This window comes from Rutilus rutilus (genome assembly GCF_951802725.1).
Source record: "Rutilus rutilus genome assembly, chromosome: 12".
NCBI classification, from domain to species: Eukaryota; Metazoa; Chordata; class Actinopteri; order Cypriniformes; family Leuciscidae; genus Rutilus; species Rutilus rutilus.
In genome coordinates, this window is record NC_140217.1 from 8,146,604 (window position 1) to 8,166,427 (window position 19,824).

Here is a 19,824-nt window from a genome sequence, read left to right on the forward strand (position 1 = left end):
ATATATATATATATATATATTTCAAACAAATGCTGTTCTTTGAAACGTTCTATTCATCAAGGAATCCTAAAAGAATGCATAAAGGAAAGCATATTATAATGATGTGACTGTAATCTGACATCTGAGAGTAATGATGCTGAAAATTCAGCTTCGCATCACAGGAAAATAATTCAACCTTAAAATATGTTAATACAGAAAATAGTTATTTTAAATTGTAATAATATTTGACTGTTACTGTTTGTACTGTATGCAGCCTGTGCGGGCATGAGACTTTTAAAAAACATTTAAAATATATCTCACTGAACTTTTGAACAGTAGTGTGTAATATATATATATATATATATATATATATACAGTGCTATGCATAAGTTTAGGCAACCATGCTAAAGTTGACTAAAAAGAGGAATAAAAAATCATATTTTGCAAATTTAACTTAATGCCTTATTTTAAAAAATTAGGAAAAATCCAACCTTTAAGGACACCAATTTTCTTTGTGAATGAATAATGTATCGTAAATAAATAAATGTTCTTCCTTAAAAAACAGGGTGCATAAGTTTGGGCACCACTATGTTAAATTCCCATAGAAGCAGGCAGATTTTTATTTTTAAGTTTTTTTTTTTTTTTTTTTTTAGGATACTATGCATCCTGATAAAGTTCCCTTGGCCTTTGGAATTAAAATAGCCCCACATCATCACATAGCCTTCACCATACCTAGAGATTGGCATGGAGTACTTTCCATAAGATCATCTCTCAATGCAAATCAAACTAGCTATTAGGCTAACTGAAATAAAATCATGCCAATCTCTAGGTATAGTGAAGGCTATGTGATGATGTGGGGCTGTTTTAATTCCAAAGGCCAAGGGAACTTTATCAGGATGCATAGTATCCTAAAAAAAATAAAAAAAAAAATACTTAAAAATAAAAATCTGCCTGCCTCTATGGGAATTTAACATAGTGGTGCCCAAACTTATGCACCCTGTTTTTTAAGGAAGAACATTTATTTATTTACGATACATTATTCATTCACAAAGAAAATTGGTGTCCTTAAAGGTTGGATTTTTCCTAATTTTTTTAAATAAGGCATTAAGTTAAATTTGCAAAATATGATTTTTTATTCCTCTTTTTAGTCAACTTTAGCATGGTTGCCTAAACTTATGCATAGCACTGTATATATATATATATATATATATATATATATATACACACACACACACTCTCACCTAAAGGATTATTAGGAACACCATACTAATACTGTGTTTGACCCCCTTTCGCATTCAGAACTGCCTTAATTCTACGTGGCATTGATTCAACAAGGTGCTGAAAGCATTCTTTAGAAATGTTGGCCCATATTGATAGGATAGCATCTTGCAGTTGATGGAGATTTGTGGGATGCACATCCAGGGCACGAAGCTCCCGTTCCACCACATCCCAAATATGCTCTATTGGGTTGAGATCTGGTGACTGTGGGGGCCATTTTAGTACAGTGAACTCATTGTCATGTTCAAGAAACCAATTTGAAATGATTCGAGCTTTGTGACATGGTGCATTATCCTGCTGGAAGTAGCCATCAGAGGATGGGTACATGGTGGTCATAAAGGGATGGACATGGTCAGAAACAATGCTCAGGTAGGCTGTGGCATTTAAACGATGCCCAATTGGCACTAAGGGGCCTAAAGTGTGCCAAGAAAACATCCCCCACACCATTACACCACCACCACCAGCCTGCACAGTGGTAACAAGGCATGATGGATCCATGTTCTCATTCTGTTTACGCCAAATTCTGACTCTACCATCTGAATGTCTCAACAGAAATCGAGACTCATCAGACCAGGCAACATTTTTCCAGTCTTCAACTGTCCAATTTTGGTGAGCTCGTGCAAATTGTAGCCTCTTTTTCCTATTTGTAGTGAAGATGAGTGGTACCCGGTGGGGTCTTCTGCTGTTGTAGCCCATCCGCCTCAAGGTTGTGCGTGTTGTGGCTTCACAAATGCTTTGCTGCATACCTCAGTTGTAACGAGTGGTTATTTCAGTCAAAGTTGCTCTTCTATCAGCTTGAATCAGTCGGCCCATTCTCCTCTGACCTCTAGCATCAACAAGGCATTTTCGCCCACAGGACTGCCGCATACTGGATGTTTTTCCCTTTTCACACCATTCTTTGTAAACCCTAGAAATGGTTGTGCGTGAAAATCCCAGTAACTGAGCAGATTGTGAAATACTCAGACCGGCCCGTCTGGCACCAACATGGCATGCCACGCTCAAAATTGCTTAAATCACCTTTCTTTCCCATTCTGACATTCAGTTTGGAGTTCAGGAGATTGTCTTGACCAGGACCACACCCCTAAATGCATTGAAGCAACTGCCATGTGATTGGTTGATTAGATAATTGCATTAATGAGAAATTGAACAGGTGTTCCTAATAATCCTTTAGGTGAGTGTATATATATCTATATATATTTTTTTTTTAAATGAGATAAGGATGTTAAAATATAATTTATAGATATTGCACTCAATTTCTAGCTGTAAAAATACTTCACAGCTGAAACATGCACCAAATTTCCAAGACTTTTTCTGTCCTTTTCCTTGATAATTTTAGCCCTTCACTGAGAACTAAACTTAACTGATAATTGTATTGAGACACAGCGCACTGTATAATCGTAAGACCAACATCAATATAGCACCATGAAATGTGAAATAAATATCTTTTATTATTTATTTTCATCATCATTAGCAACACTTTACAAAGTGCCAGCCGTCATAGACAATCTCATAATGTCATCCTGCAAATACCCCGATCAGTGCTGCCATCAGCAGACCACAGAGATGCCAATCATGCGTAGAATTTGAGTTAAAAAAAGAGAGAAAATAAAAATATATATATAAAAAAAATATGCGTACCACTGATATACAGATTTGATATAAACAGGCTTATTGGTCACAAACCAAATTGAATTATAAACATGGCTTTTCTCATACAATAGACAAAGAGAACAAACAACAGATACAAGTTCTGTACCAGATAAGTGTACTGTCTACAAAAACGTACATTTCAGAGTTCTTATCTTCTTTTGTATTTCCTTTTTTTTCTCTTTTTTTTTTAATAACTTTTCTGTCATCAGTTGTACAAGGCGCAAGGCATTGAGTGCGCTGGCAATAATCTCACTCAATCGGCACACAGAAAAGGAGTCTCTTTGAAACACAGACAAACACACACAGACACACTCAGACAATATAACACCCACACACAAACAAATACAAAGTGCATTCATGACCCTGGAGTGGCAGCAGTGGCGTGTTTGAGTTGACGGAGAACTTCCCGTGATTACTTATTATTTTCATAAATTAAACAGAATGCATTCTGCAGCTACGGAACTCTATTGTTAAGTCGAGAGATATTTTGAAGGAAAACAAAAATCCAACATTTTATATACAGGGAAATAGTCATATGATGCCACCTAGTGGTGGAAAAAAAATCTCTGACATTACATTCCAGTAGGAAGATTCCCGATTTGCATTAAACCATCCTCTAACCAGGGTACCAGTCATGTTGGTCTAAGTCAGTTTCTTTGGCACTGGTCAGCATTTAGACATTTGGCTCTCATTATTTAAATCTGAATTCATAAAAGAACCAGACACCGTGCGTGTGTGTGTGTGTGTGTGTGTGTGTGTGTGTGTGTGTGTGTGTGTGTGTGTGTGTGTGTGTGTTAATTTCACGAGGAACGGGTAATGGCATTACGGTGGCAATGAATTTACCACAGACACGTGAGCATCAGAGAGTGACCATGTGACCAACTTAGCCAACAAAGCTGGTAACCAGGGCAACCGTTTTCTCAGATTCTCTTGAACAAAAAACAAGCATTCAGACTCACACACGCAAAATGACTGACGAACACTGGCAAAAGTATTAAAATCAGTGTAAAAATCATGGTCTCAAAATGTGCAAACATTTCAGCATCAAAAGAAATTAACAGTACATACATTACAAACATACACTGCCTACTTTTCTTGTAGTATGTCTGTACAACCATTTGAAATAGTAATGCTTTCGCTGCTTAAATGAAAATAAATGTGGATTTAGTTCTACGAACTGGCACTTTAAACCTATACAGAGCAGAAATTTTGCTCATTATACTGGGTGCGGAGAAATTCCTTCAAATACTGCCACAGCAACCCAAGGTTGGCATCACATGGCATCGTAAAAGAAAACCAAAAGAAAGAAAAAGAAGAGCTGCACGGGGCTTACAAAGTGGGCCTGCCCCTTTTTAAATGGCTGTAGGCCAAAGTCTGGACTCGGAATAGAGAACTGCTAATTCAGCTGTCTATCGTGCGAGCGGGTCTTCCATGCTTTTCGTTCCCAGATATCCCGATCTGGAATCATTCCAAATTAACTCAACACTATGGAGGTAGACTCTCTTAGTCACCAATAGAAAACAAAACTGTAAACGTTTGCTAGGAGTGTAATTCTGAGTCCCGTTACTGTAGCTGTACCTACTGACAGCAAAGCTAGTTTCTCTCATGTTATCACAATCTTTTGGCCTGGCGTTCATACAGGACACGTTCTTGTGTTAAAACGACACAACAGATCCCAATCGACCAGAATGTGTTTTAAGACATGCTCATTGGTCCATTGTTTTAAAACTAACAATGATCCGTGGACACGTGGGTCAATGGCAAATCTCCCTCTATGTGATATCCTTTCCTTATTTTGCGCATGTTGATTTCAGCACGACTTTGATTTAGCCGTTATTAAATATTAAAAAAGCAGTGACGCATTTATTTTAATGTGTATCACCCTGACATATTTGATAGTATTCTCCAAAAAATAAATATCAAAATAATTTTAATTCAGAAGTTAAAAATATTCTCATCACAGTATGTGCTAATGTAATATATGCCGTATGTCATTGAACCAAATGTGCAAGTTTGACCAATAATTTACAAGAGCGTATCCTGTTCGAACGTGTCCCGGAAGTACGGAGCTTATTTTTATTCTTATACTCAGGTCACTACAAGCAAGCAATATGAAATCACTGCTTGAACTTTAAATGTTCGTTTCCATTATACGACTATTAAATTAACAGACGCGAATGTTAAATTACAAGTACCGTACTCTCATATTTATGAGGGAGGGGAAATCTATAACCTTTGAATTAGGAACGGCAGTTTGTGACAAGGAATAAAGAAGACAAACCCAATGGATTATGGGAGGAGCAAGGGTAACCCCAAAAATGCATGTATTCACCTACATGAAGGCAGGCACTACAGCACTACGTGAAGGAGAGATCTTGAACAGCAACGTGACTGCTCACTTAAATGCACTAGCAGAGAGTGTGTAACCAAGTGCTTCACAAGTCCCAAGGCATCGTGGGATAGCGAGGTTAATTTACAGGCAAAACCGTTCGTTAAGTACTGTCAAGTGCTGAGTGTTGTTACGATCTGTGAAATTCTGCACATTCTGAAACCTGCAGAAACACATTAGAGTGAGAAACTCTGAAGAGAACAACACTGCTGATGAATTACAACATCAGACTTCTTGCATGGAAAATATCAACAGGAAGGATCCACGTTGTGTTGTGTCGACTGGAAGTGCACTTGCAGTTTCAACTTTCTTTTCGAGAGCAATCTATTTCTCTATTCCAATCTAACGCTCTATGTTCTTGAGATTTATAGTGGAATCGGAGCGATTCATACTGTAAAATGTTGGTGAACTAATGTCCAGGCACTAAACCCTGCCTGTGTGGTTCAGGTTTTTCGCTTTGGTGAGTGTGTGTGTGTGTGTGTGTGTGTGTGTATTCAACCTGCCTACCTGATCAGATTGAAGTGTACGGCACTGTGTTGAAAGAATGCACAGGTGAATCTGACCCGAGATCAGTTTGCCAGCAGAGGGACCAAAAGGGGAAAAGGCAGAGCGGAGCTGCTTACGCTGATCTAGAAACAGTATGAAGAGCCGAGCTGTTCTAAATAATTCCTGTACAGACCAAAAGTCAGAAAGACTTGTGAGTAGCTGTGCATTAAACCTAGAAAATTCTAGAAAAATGATTGGACACTTAAGACAGAGCAGAATACAAACAAACAAAAAGAGGAAGGAGATGTTTGTAAAAAGGCACACAGTAAAAACAGAAACGAAGCAGAAGGTAGAAAGGAACGGGCACAAGAGATCCTGACGAATTCTAGAGCTGGAGAGAGTGAATACACTCCGGTATATGTGGTTGCTATCGGAAGGTGAGAGAGAGTTCAGCAAATGTAAATGTTTTTACAGCATAGTGAGTAAATATTCTACAGTAAGATCTTCGATCAGAGTTCATGTGTGTAGGTTCTAGGAGGACTGTGCAAGAAAATGAGAACTTTTAGGAGCCATGAAAGCTGAGCAGGAGAGTCCCATACATCCTGTCATCTATTCTGTTTCATTTTGTTTTTTTTTGTTTTTTTTCCTTTTACCCTTTAGCAGCGTATTGGCGTACCTGTTCTGGGGTTGACATTCCGAGATCATCCTGCATTAACCCAGTGCATCCAGAACCCAACCATACTCCCCAGAGCCAAGGCTCACAATCAAGGGGGATTTTAAAACATTAAAAACAAAGAAATGAGAGTCTTTAAAAGACAACATCCTTTAGTCTTTTGGGGTACCGATATCCATTAGTCTTTAGGGGTACTTACCCCAGAGTGAAATTAAGGTGCAATGTTTTCGTACGGAATCAAGCTGCTCCAAATCACCGTCCTGCCCCAGCAGAGGTGTGAGATCAGGCCATTGCCCTCTTCGCTATGCGCTCTGGTCCAGTGGGGGCTCTTAGGCCTGCTGGGAGGAGTCTCAAAAGGGGAATGCTCCTACAGACACTTATATGGAAGTCTCTGATTGGTCAGAGATGGAAGGTGGAGTGGCTAGTAGACAAAAGTGTGCCGCAATAGGTCCTCAGCAGCGGGACGCTGTTTAGACTCCACAAAAATCCGTTTAAGGAAATCGCGGCAGTGGTCCGACACGTGAGGCGGCAGAGTGGGGTTGGTGGGCTGTGTGGCGATTTTAAAAATGGCTGCCATTGCTTCGTACTCCGCCCAGGGCGGCCGCTGAGTCAACATCTCCACCACGGTGCAGCCGATGCTCCTGGAATCAGGGCGGAATTACCATCGTTAACATGAGACACACAAAAGATGAAACGTGTATGGATGAATTGTTTACAATAACATAAAAAAAAATTTAAAAAAAAACACGATGTGGAGGAATTTTCATGCACACTTTAAGGGCTTACCAGATATCAGCTTTCCTGCCATACCCTTCTCCGCTGATGACCTCAGGGCTCATCCAGTACGGTGTACCTGTCACTGACTTGATGCCCGTACCGGAGAGGCAGATGGTCTGAAGCCGCCGACTCGCTCCAAAGTCACCCAGCTTCACATTACCTGCAGAGTCCCGAAGGATATTGGCACCTACATGAATAAAAGAACAGGGGGGGAAAAAAATCATTATGAGGGGTGGGTGTATCTTGACCTGAACATATAATATTTATAACAGAGTTCCCACTCCTTGGTTAACTTCAAATTCAAGGACTTCTCAAGGACTTTCCAGGTCCAATACCCTCAAATTCAAGGACTTAATGTGGGGACACATTTCAAATGAGAGCAAGGTTACATTGTGTTACGTTGTAAGATACATTGTTACAGTTTTGCGCACGTCATGGCAACGTACAACACAAAGTACCTCACGTGGGAAACGCTTAACATAACGCATAAATCCGTGTAACTAACGTACGCAAAATCAAGCAAGCTAGTGCGCACAGGCCACGAAGTGTTGGCGAAATAACACATTAGCGGACCGGAGGGGATAATATGGAATTTTTTACATAAAACTTCTTGCACAAAATAAATTCAAGCACTTTCAAGGACCCGTATCTATGTATGTATCTTTTCAAAAACTTTCCAGGGCCTTGAAATCTTTTTTCATATTCACAAACTTTCAAGGATTTGTAATGTAATATAGATGTAATATAGGCCTAAGTCTCAGGTGCCCCCAGAATGTGACCCAAATAATCCACAGATCATTTATTATACCATGTTGTACCTTTTTCAGTGAAAGCAAAAATATGCTGTTTTCGAGCATTAATCTTTAAATGCAAATTAGCTGCTGCTCTCCACCCACTGTGCCTTTACACCTCATGCCTGGATACTCTAGTTTTGATTATAATCTCTATCGCAGCCACGTGACTTTGCAGTTCTTCATCATGAAAGTTTATGCGTTCTAATGCCATTTCATTTTAAACTTCTGATATATGGTTTTCTGAGAGCACAGAAAGCTGGCTGTCAGACGGCGCATCCCGTGAGTATTAAACTAATTTCTCTTTTGCCTCTTATTGTGCTCATATTGTCAAATACACACAAGGCTATGTCAAAAACACAAATTCACAAACACAGTCGGTCATGTATGTGAATGTAAACAGCAGGGAAATAAATCGCATGTGTTTATTAGAGCTGCGTATTAAAGTGGCAGCAGTCGAATGTACAGTACCTACTGCTTAGCACATTCTGTCATGATTATCAGTAAATCGATTGTGTGGGAACTGTTGTGAGATGCATACAGAGCCAGAGAAATCTATCTCCATGAAGATAGAACAGTGTTGCGTGTTCTCGGGGGTGGTGTTTATGTAAATTTTATGGTTAGTGATGTCACTGACTCGTGAAGAAGCTTGTTGTAGACCCTACTAGTCGTTTGTTGTAGTCCTTAAAAGGCAATTTCTTTAAAAGAAAATGTCTCCCTTTGCTTTGAACTTTAAGCGTTGTATTTTTGTTTCAGATTTATGGGGAAAATAAAAAACGGAGTGGATGGATTTTTACAATAGAGTGGTAGTGTGTACACACTACGGACACGTAAATACAGACCCTTTCCAAAAAAAATTTATATCATTGAAAAGTTTATTTATTTCCTTAATTCCATTCAAAACGTTAAACTTCCATAGATTATAGATTCAGGGCCCACAACTTAAACGATTTCAAGTATTTAGTTGTTTATTTGTACATAATTTGGGCTTCCAGCTCATAAAACCCACGAAAACACTGAATAAACAACTAAATACTTGAAATCGTTTAAGTTGTGGGCCCTGAATCTATAATCTATGGAAGTTTAACGTTTTGAATGGAATTATGGAAATAAATAAACTTTTCCATGATATTCTAATTTTTTGGAAAGGGTCTGTATGTTCAAAAACAATATAAAAATGAATTTAGCATTAAAATAACTTTAAACTTTATTTAGAATATTCTGCTAATGTACAATGCAGAAGCACTGGAAGATTGAGACATAAAAAAGAAAGTTTAGTTAGTTAAAAACAAGGTTGAGTGCTTTACTTTCATTATTGCAGAATATGCAATTCAGCTTGTCATAACTGACAACGTCAGGGCATGCAGTTGGCTCACCTTTGATGTCTCTATGTACAATCATGTTACTGTGCAGGTAGCACACGCCTTCTAGTATCTGGCGTGTATATTTACGAGTGACATTCTCCGTCAGAGCACCGTACGACTTCAGCTGGTCTTTAATGGAGCCCTATGGACAAATATTCAACATTCCATAAATAAGACAAAGTATCTACTAGCATCCTGACTGTAACCTGTCAATTTCTCTCACAAAAAAAATGTTTTTGACTGGTTGCACAAATCCTTCACTAAATGAACTCACTGAATCTATTGGGGCAGTTAAATTATTCATTCATCTCATGAAAAGATCAGTAAATGAGATGTTAATTTAACTGCCCCAATAGATTCAGTGAGTTCATCAAGTCATGTCCGACTTGTGAAGAACCAAGAGCTGTCAGTGTGTTATGTATATTTACTGTTTTTGAGATTAACAACATTGTAATTAGGCACTACAATATAGTTACACATTAACATTCAAAATTATATTTTAATTTAAAAAAAATACTATTGTTTAGTTTAGGAGCTTCCACAAGGCAAAACCTCTAGGGGAAACAAGAATGTGCACTCCAAGTCAGTGAATTAACATGCACTTACCCCAGGCATGTACTCCATAAAGATAGAAAGCGTTCTTTCATGCGTGTCCCGCAAGCAGCCATAGTACTGAACAATGCGCTCATGGAAAAGATTTTTCAGCAGCTGAATCTCACACTCCAGAGCACTCACCTCCTGAACACACACACAAAGTGCAAAAGTTCATTAGACACCAAATTTAAAGGTGTCTTATCTTACATAGCCTGAAAAAGCTGTTCACCTTGCTGGTTTCTGGACTATCCGGGTCAAACTGAACCTGTTTAACAGCCAGTTCTCTGCCTGTGTCCGCATCGTAGCATAGAAACACTCGCCCGAACGCTCCTTGCCCCAAAAGCTTCCCTAGACGCCAGTTTGTAGGAGCCCGAGGGGCTAAACACAGAGAGGAGAGAAGATTAAACCAAGAACAACACACTATACATATATTCCCCCTCCGTTTTTTAACCAAATAATTTAAATGACTTTTCTAGCTCTCCATGCTTACTGGATTTGTAATTTATAAAAGACTATACATTTTCAAAAAGCAATTTATAGCTGATTACAGTAGGTTAAGAAATTGTGTAGGACAGGACTAAAAAAGTAGGCTAAGATATTACTGGTTGGTTGCACATGTACACCACATTTAAAACGTTTGGGGTTGGTAAGATGTCTTTAATCTTTTTGAAAGAAGTCTCTTTTATGCTGACCAATGCTGCATTTATTTTATAAAAAAAAATACAGCAAAAAACAACAACAAAATTTTTTTTTTTTTTTTTTCATCTAAAATAACTATTTTGCTACATTTCAAAGAGTTGTACATTTGTGGAAACCCATGATACTTTGACAAAATATTTTTCTAACATTATATTTTTTTCCAAGATTCTGATTCATAGAAATCTCAAAAGAACAGCATTACAAAACAATTGGAACAAATGTCTTTACTGTTCAATTTCATGCGTCCTTGCTGAAAAAATCTTACTGACCCCACATTTTTTAATAGGAGTGTATACATTGTGCTAAGAAGACATTTAAATTATTGGGTTATTGGAAAGCGAAATAAATTTGCACTTGAGCAAATTATAAATGCAAAATGTGTTATTGTCAAACTCAAGGACATTTCGTAATGTCACATTTGACAAATCAGAACTAGAATAAGTTTCATCTGCTTATAAAAAACATCACTCTGTGATCACAGGCCGACAAGTTCAAGCATGTAAACACCAAGATCACCTACAATGGGAACAATGTTAGTACGAAGCAAACTGGTACAACACAACATGTGCCCTAAATCCTTTCAGCCCTAAATCCACTCACAGCGGCTGGGAGGGCTGATGTCCATGACTGATAGAGTAGGGTTAGAGCTGGGCTCTATATCGCTGCCACGGCGTCTGCGCCCTGGTTCCTCTAGCTCAGGGGTAAAGATGCTGCTTCCACTGCTAGTGCTGGGGCTCTGCTGCTCTGTAGGACTGAAGCTCACCGGAGAACGGAAACCATGAGCCTGTGTCCGCCGCGCCCTTGGAAAGGTCTTCCGTCCTGAGTGGAGAAAGAAGATCTAATTTAGGAACAGCACAAGCAAGTTCGAGGATGCACGGATTTGCTTTTTAGAAAGATGACTAAAGCATCCATTTATACAACATAACCTCACCGTCGCTGTAGTCCTGCAAACCAAACGAGATGTGATATCGCCTAGGATAGGTTCCTCCCTTCCCTGTTTTTTCAAACACTGGTATATCATACTCTGTGAAACAGCGGCACAGAAACACGATAGATTGAGGAATTCAACCTAATGTAAGCTCTCATGTGACATCAAAGCAGAATGGTCAGCAAGAGCTTACCAGGGAACTCTTGATGGTTATCTGGGTAGCTCAGGGCTCGAGGCATACGAGATTTGGGATAGGTTTCACTGTAAGAGATGCAGTGAAAGAGTCACTCAGTATTATTAATCCAAGTACAAACGTGAACTGCACACTACCGTTCAAAAATTTGGGGTCAGTGAGATTTTGGGCTGAATTTATTTAATTAAAAATACAGTAAAACAGTAGTATTGTGAAATATTATTACAATTTAAAATAACTCGAAATAAATAATATTTTAATATATATATCAAAATTGTATTTATTCCTGCAACGGCAAAGCTGAATTTTCAGCAGCCATTACTGCAGTGTCACACGATCCTTCAGAAATCATTCTAATATGATGATTTGGTGCTTAAGAAACATTTCTTATAGTTTTTTTGGAAACCATGATACATTTAAAAATAACATCATTTATTTTAAATTGTTTGTAACATTATAAGTAGAACTATTACTTTTGAACAATTTCATGCACCTAGGCTGAATAAAAGCATACATTTCTTAAAAAAAAAAAAAAAATCTTACTGACCACAAACTTTTGAACGGTAGGGTATGTCTGTGAGATCAAAAGTTTCTGTGATTGTCACTGGATGCCTGGTCATGTCATGTGGCATCCTGACACAGGTTAAAAGAATGCTATTAATACAAGTTCAAATCTACCAACAAAATTTCACCGAAAATACATTAACTCATCCTTGAGTTTGTAAACAAACACAAATTGCATTTACAGTAATGCACCTATACAAGACGCCTATCGACAAGGCACTGATTTCTGCAACAATTTGATCATGGCTGCAGGCACGTATCAGTTAGTCGTTTACCTATCAAGTGGACTGTCCAGGGAAGGACAGCTGCCTGATGCTGAATTCTCAGGACTGCTCATAGACAGAGGGTCCAGCATCTAAAGAGAGAAAGACAGAAACCGATAAACAAGCCATCAGGACACTGATTATGCTATTGCTTTAGTGCATCCACATCAGCCGAACCAGACGTGTTATCAGACCATGTACCTGGTCCATGCTCTCTGGTATGAACTCGCCCTCACTGTTGATGCTGGTGAAAGAGCCGTTTCTGGCCACCTGCTGCAGAGCATCAGGAATATAGCCTGGAGGAGGAGAACTACGATCGGTTGACTGAGAACCTGAAGAGGGACAGGACAAAGACAGAATGCTGTTGAAAATGTCATTTATGTTGTGGTTCTTTTTGAAGAAACACCTTATGTAGTTTAATAATCTGAATAGAATACGTTCAGTTATTTGGAGCAGTGGGATTGAAAAAGTATCAGTCCGGTATATTTTGAAAAAAGATTTAAGTCATCATTAAACGCAAGTTGCAACAGTCTTTTCTTTCCTATTGTGACTTATATACAAGTGAAACCGCTTATCGACCAAGAAAAAATAAAAAAGTAGCACAGGATTTGATTTTGTCCATCAGGATATGATTGGATCATTCATTGGATTGGTGTGGTTTGCTACCATGTGAGTGACAGGTTGTCCCGCCCTCAAGTCAGAAAACGTCATCAGAGAAGAGATGTCAATGCAAGTGGGAGGGGAAACTAGTTTGATTACTGATTAAAGGGGAACATGAATTTAACTTTTTATTGTCAATTGTGATTTTATGTTGACTGAGAAAAGGAGAATTTTTTCCTTCAGAATAAAATTCACCAATAAATTGTGCACAATAGGCAAGAACATAAAATGAAGAAAGTAAATTTCAATTTATGTTGACTTCATGACAAGGATGCAATTCAGAAACACTGAATGCAACCCACCTATGAGTGCCAGCATGCTCTTTTTATCTGCAGCACTGAAGTCTGTGTTGTCCAAGTTCTCATGAGCAGGCAACAGGTCCTTACTGGAGACAGAATTCTAAAAGCGCAAGTAGTAAACATCTATATTACATTTAAGGCATTTAGCTTTTATATTAGATCACAGGTCTCAGACTAACACTTTCTCTCTGAGCATGGTTTATAATGATCACTGACCTGAGTGCAGGAGGGGAGCACCAGCAAGATTTTTAGGCTCTTCATATGCACTGAACGATCCAACAGCTCCACAGCTTTATCCAGATCATCCTGAGTACGCAATGGAATCACAAGCTACCGGAAAGAGAAAAGGTCAATCGTCAGGAAAACAAGAACTGTGGCAGCCACATATCCAAATATTCGAATAAATACAGTATATTTTAAGTGTGATAAAGCTGCTGATTCTGTTACCTCATTATTGGTGTAATGCAGGTCCATGCTCTGCCCAAACGCTACTTTAGCTTTGGCGCTCAGATCTTCCAGACTGACAGGTCGAGGGAACTGCAGGATCCTTGAGTAACAGATAATAAATTATAAATCATCACACCATCATATGCTACTTTACCAGAATCAATCAAAAAGTTCCTTCAAATGCATTCTGTAATTATAATAATTACATCATTAGCATCGCATTGAAGTTTTAGTGATTACATGACAATTCCAAAGAGAAAAAAAAAAAGAACATTATTAACTCATATTCCAACTCAAGGAGTCGAGGCCTTTGTATACACCAACCCAGATGCACACAACCACGTGACAAATCAAACTACATCACTAATTTCTTTAGTTCATTTGGCTTAGAGCAAAACATCTTGTGTGAAGTGATCCTCAAGGACTGGGAATAAAAACGCAGGTTTGGACAAACTAAAACAACATCCATTACACAGAGACTGCAGGGCATGGTCGGACAGGTTTAATTAAGAGAAACCTCAAGAGGGAAGTGATAAAAATAGGAAGTGAAGAGCAGAAAAGCAGAAGCAGGACTTTATTACCTCTTCTCTCCTCTGTACTCAAACTTCACCCGCACGTCATTCTGCGGAGAAGCAAACACAGTTTTACACGCATCTCAATGCACATTAATCATATTCACAACAGTATATATAGAACTGGGAAACCCACTGAGACTACATCATTAGATCAGTTTCACATTCCTTCCTTTTCTCACAACTCCACAATTCTGTGAATACAATGATGTTTTAATGATGCATCTTATTGAAACTTCAGTATAAAAAGGGGATTAAAGTAGGTAACTTCCATGAATCAGTTTGAATTGTCCATGTGGTATATTAATATATTATTTACTTTTGTGTAAAAAGTATACTTAAAATATTTAAATGTTTTTGAAAAAAATCATCAGATAATTTGCCACTTCAAATTGGTGAACATATATATATATATAGGGTGTAATGATAGATTGTTATATCACGATATCGCGATATAAAAATGTGACGATGTGTCTCGATTTCTGTCCTTCTATTAAACTACTATCTATAATGTTGAATATAATGTAAAATAATGCAATGGGGTAATATTTGTGGGCCCTGACAATAATAAAATAATAATAATAAAAATACTTTAAGAATAATAAAGTAATCATAATAAAAAAAGTTAGTTTCGTATCGCGAGTTCAATATCATGATTTGTATCGGTTTGTGTAATCAGTGTATTGTCACACCCCTGAAACAGAATGATTAAATTTGTGTTACTGAATTTATTTTCAGTATTTTACATCTTACATTAAACATTTTGAATCTACTTAGGCTGTTCAACACAGTCCGTTTGATTTAAATGAAAAGTTCCTCAGATGGAAAAAAGTACATAAATATTGAGAAAACTATTGCACATTTTTAAAAAGCTGCAAATTACAGAGATATATTAAAGTCAGCATGAAATGGAAATTGGCATAGTCTTTTCCTTCCTATAGAGAAGTATATGAGTGAAACAGCTTCCGGAATGAGAAAAGCGAAGGGTGGGACTTATTGATTGTCTCGTAGGAAGTTGGGTGTCATTAACTAACTGGAAGCAGATCTGAATGCCACTTTGCAGACAGTTGTGGAGGATATTCAGGGGTGGAAATATACTCAAGTAAAAGTACCATTAGTAGTGCGAGTAGAGTAAAAAGAATTTGTCCAAAGGTAAGAGTAAAAAAGTAGCTTCTTTAAAAGTAATGAGATGAGATTCGGATTCTGCCCCCTTATAATAAACACTTGCTCGGCCAGAATCGACACAATGTCGTGTATCTTCAGAAGCGGAGCCACGCGCAAAGATGCAAAAAAATGGCATCCGCGCGCCACGTGAAATGGGGTATCGTGCACTCAACGTGCGCAGCCGCCCACACCGCAATGACGTCATTTTTGCAGTGCACACAATACGGACGTGGCGAGTATAAACCAGGCTTAACCTTATGCTATAGTATGTGTAAGTGGTTTGCCTGTTCACACTGACTGATATCATCATCACCCTTAATTAGCTGTGATCACATTCACAGTACATGCTCTGTTTGCATGTGTGCGAGTGACATAAGAGAGTAGTAATGACTTATTAGGCAATGTTTAGTTGAAGTTTAGCTCCAACTAATTTCTCTGGGGGGAAAAAACACTGTAAGCAGCTGGTGCTGATGTGAATTACAAAAGAAGCAATGCAAACCTGGTTCTTTGGAGAAGAGGCCTTGGGTTTGCTCAGGTCAGACAGACCAGATGGTCGACTGGACCGATGCAGCACCACCAGGTCTTGCATGATGGAATTCAAGGCCTCCTGGTCATCTGCAACATATTAGTAATAGTATTACAAATTCTGATAAAAAATAAGTATTATTTATGCTCCCACTTTATAGTAAGTGTCTTTAACTACTTTGTACTATTTAAATTAATCATTTGATGCAATGCACTTGTGTTTTACATTGCATATATATTTAAAAATTCCTACTTGTAATTAATTACACTGTTGACCCACCCTTAAACCTAACCATAACCCTTTTTGCAGTAAAATATGAACATAATAAGTACATTAGCCATTTTTTTTAGATGCAAATATATAGCAGTTAAAGACATTACATCAATTGTACTACTAACAAATAAAATAAAATAAACTGTATTTTGTCTAATATTTACAAATAAAGTACATACCCATTTTGACAGATCACCGGTTCACCCAGGAGTAAAGGAAAGAGGATTCTCCCATGAAATGGGATCCTTTCTCCTGTACAAGAGAACAATCCATTTATTACATAAATAATTGCATTAATTAATAATGAAATAATTCAAATATTTGTGCTAAGTGACAATAAACCATTGATGATCTATTAAAGGGATACTCCACTTTAAAATGAAAATTCTGTCATCATATACTCACCCTCATGTTGTTTCAAACCTGTATGAATTTCTATCTTCTGCTGAACAGAAAGGAAGATATTTAGAAGAATGTCAGTAACCAGACAGTTTCTGGTCTCATTGACTTCCATAGTATATATTTTTTCCTACTAAGGAAGTCAATGAGACCAGAAACTGTCTGGTTACTGACAATTCTTCTAAATATCTTCCTTTCTGTTCAGCAGAAGAAAGAAATTCATACAGGTTTGAAACAACATGAGGGTGAGTATATGATGACAGAATTTTCATTTTAAAGTGGAGTATCCCTTTAAGACTGGTGAAACCACTGGCACTATATTGTTCTTTGTTTCCATAAAACAGCAAAAAATCTTTATATAGCAGCACATTAGAAACCAATGCTTTAGTCTGGGACAAGAAATTACAAATGTTCAATATGCGCAATCTCTCATTAAAAGACCCAGCTAGTGTCCTTCAGCAGGCAGCTGTCAAAATCTGAACTGAATAGGACAGGATGGCAGCAGCTTGTCTGACACTGAGGTGTTTACACACATATAAATATCTATATTAAACTCCTAAATTCAAGACAACTAAAGTGCAAGTAAGTTAAACATCAATAGCTCAGATAAATAGCTTATCAGTGCATGTCATAAGTCAAGACACTGTCTTACCACATTTATGACTATGTATGATAGTTTGAGTAAAACATATTAGCAACTCCAAAAAATCTATACATAATATGACAAACAGTAAAAGGAAATGTCAGTTAAAACTCTAACGGCACGCAAAGCTAATAACCAAGCTAACTAACGTTAGATAGCATACATAACGTTACCTGTCAAAACTATGGCAGGTCAAAGTAACCAAATGCGATGACATGCTGATATATAATTAAGATCACAATGGCATTTAGGCATTCGATTTAGCCTTGTCTGGAGCACGACACAATGTTAAGAAGAACTTATATTATATGTATAAACACACAGTTAGCCGCTTAGCTCTCTAGGCCAAATTAGCATTGCGGCAGGATGCTAACGAACCGCTTCGCGCTTTAACAGCTGACAAGAGAGATTCTTACAGACTTATCTGATTAAAATGTCTTTGTTATGCAGTCACCTAATCAAACATGTAAATAAAGAGCATTTAATCACCTGGGTGAGCTCGGTCCGTTCACTTCCTCATCCACAGATATGAGGCCTCGATACGAATCTGACACTCTGACACTCAAATAAATGGCTTTAACTTCAGTCCAAGGCCTGGCTAAGCGGCCAAATCATCTCGCGCTGACTCCAACACACTTTAAAGGCCAGTGAAAGCCGCTGACGGGATGATTCCAGGCGAATTTGTGGATAAAAACAGCTAATCTTCGACCGCGGACCGGGGTTTGTTTACATTGGGTTCTACGCGCTGGACCTGACTAAGATCAACTGTTGTCAATTAGACTGAGAAGAATTTTGAGAATCACGAACTAGGACGATAAAAATGCACACACTGAGAAGGTCTGTTCAGAAAATTAATCCAAAAGAGCGTAACGACACATTTAGCTAAATATGTTTCGTATTAAGTACACTTAAAAACACTACACAGTGCACACGCAGACACACACTACTTTGGAACAGCACCGCGATCCTTTGACTCAATCAACTCACGTGTCTCCACAGCGCCATCTGTCGACTGTCATCTAATGCTTCGCATGGCCAGAGACTCGCCAGTGTCAAATTGTAGCTAATCAGAGAACGTGGTTCGCTTGTTCTCGACCAATCAAAACAATGAATGCTCAAATAATAACTCCCATTTGATTTGCAGGCACATGTTTGCTGCGTGCGCGAGTGCACCGCCACCTACTCGCTTGGCTTTGGTGGTAATTTGTAATATTGATAATTCAGTCTTTATGACAAAACGACAAACGTCGCATTTTGAACGAGTTTAAGTCTATATATAAACGCTAATTATTTGACCTTCTCATTCGTTTTCATGTTAATCAAACCATTATGCCATCTGGTGGATAAAGATGAAGATTACATAGAGTTGTATAAATGGGGAACTTTTTTTTTACTTTGTTTGACTTTGAAGAGTCATGTGTCATCACCAGTATATCAATTTTTAAGTTAATTAATTAATTCTCAATTAGAAGGTCAAAAAAGATAATCTTTACTGACTCAAAGTTCTATACAGTATTTTAGTGTTAAGTTTCTGAGAGGCACTTTGTGTAGTTCAGGTAAGTCGTGACAGATTATTATGTTTTTGTTTTGAACAGAACAAACAACATATGAATTAGTTAAGTGTAAGTTATTCATACACATTTCAGTAACTTATTCAAAAGCTTGTTTCCACATATCAAAAACTTCCAATCTTTTCCATCACAGAGTTTTAGTGGACACAACACAAAATCATCACTTGATTATCAAATTAGATAGCCATACTGAAATAAAGATGGGCATTGTTGTGATTAGATGTGTTTTCTTTTAACAATATGTAATATTAGTATCCACTGGACAGGATATTAGCATGATCTTCTACTGTAAAGTAGCTTTGTAGTTGTAATAGGATTTAGGCTACTCACTCATGTTTGCTTTAGGAATTTCCTGCTTGTAAGCTAGAAGTCTTTGACTGTACATAAGTGTACAATGTTAAATAATGAGCTTAGCACTAAAGCTAAAACAACTATACACAAGGTCTTTTTGACCATATTTCACAATGATTTTTAAGGCGGAGTGAAAAGAAAAAGAAAAAGTTACACTGCTATTATGATGTAAATGCATATGAAGAAAATTGTCCAAGTAATTTGTGTTGATCCGACTCCATAAAATAGTGTCTCTTTAAATATTTAAAAAATATTTGGTCAGCTGATTGGCTATAAATGTTCAAACATGAA

At 37.8% G+C, this 19,824-nt stretch overlaps 1 protein-coding gene across 1 annotated transcript; it reads right to left on the reverse strand.

Moving 5' to 3' along the window:
- Positions 1–6,092: 6,092 nt before the first annotated feature.
- Positions 6,093–18,606, reverse strand: map3k2 (mitogen-activated protein kinase kinase kinase 2). Its single transcript, XM_084426068.1, has 17 exons — positions 18,101–18,606; positions 16,749–16,821; positions 16,270–16,385; positions 14,616–14,656; positions 14,035–14,134; positions 13,804–13,917; positions 13,591–13,687; positions 12,830–12,960; positions 12,641–12,720; positions 11,802–11,869; positions 11,612–11,704; positions 11,281–11,499; positions 10,211–10,359; positions 9,994–10,125; positions 9,400–9,529; positions 7,242–7,419; positions 6,093–7,096 (listed from the first exon to the last, which is right to left on the reverse strand). Exons 2-17 carry the CDS (start codon positions 16,750–16,752, stop codon positions 6,877–6,879), a joined length of 1,872 nt encoding a protein of 623 aa, XP_084282194.1. The 5' UTR covers positions 16,753–16,821; positions 18,101–18,606; the 3' UTR covers positions 6,093–6,876.
- Between the last annotated feature and the right edge of the window lie 1,218 nt (positions 18,607–19,824).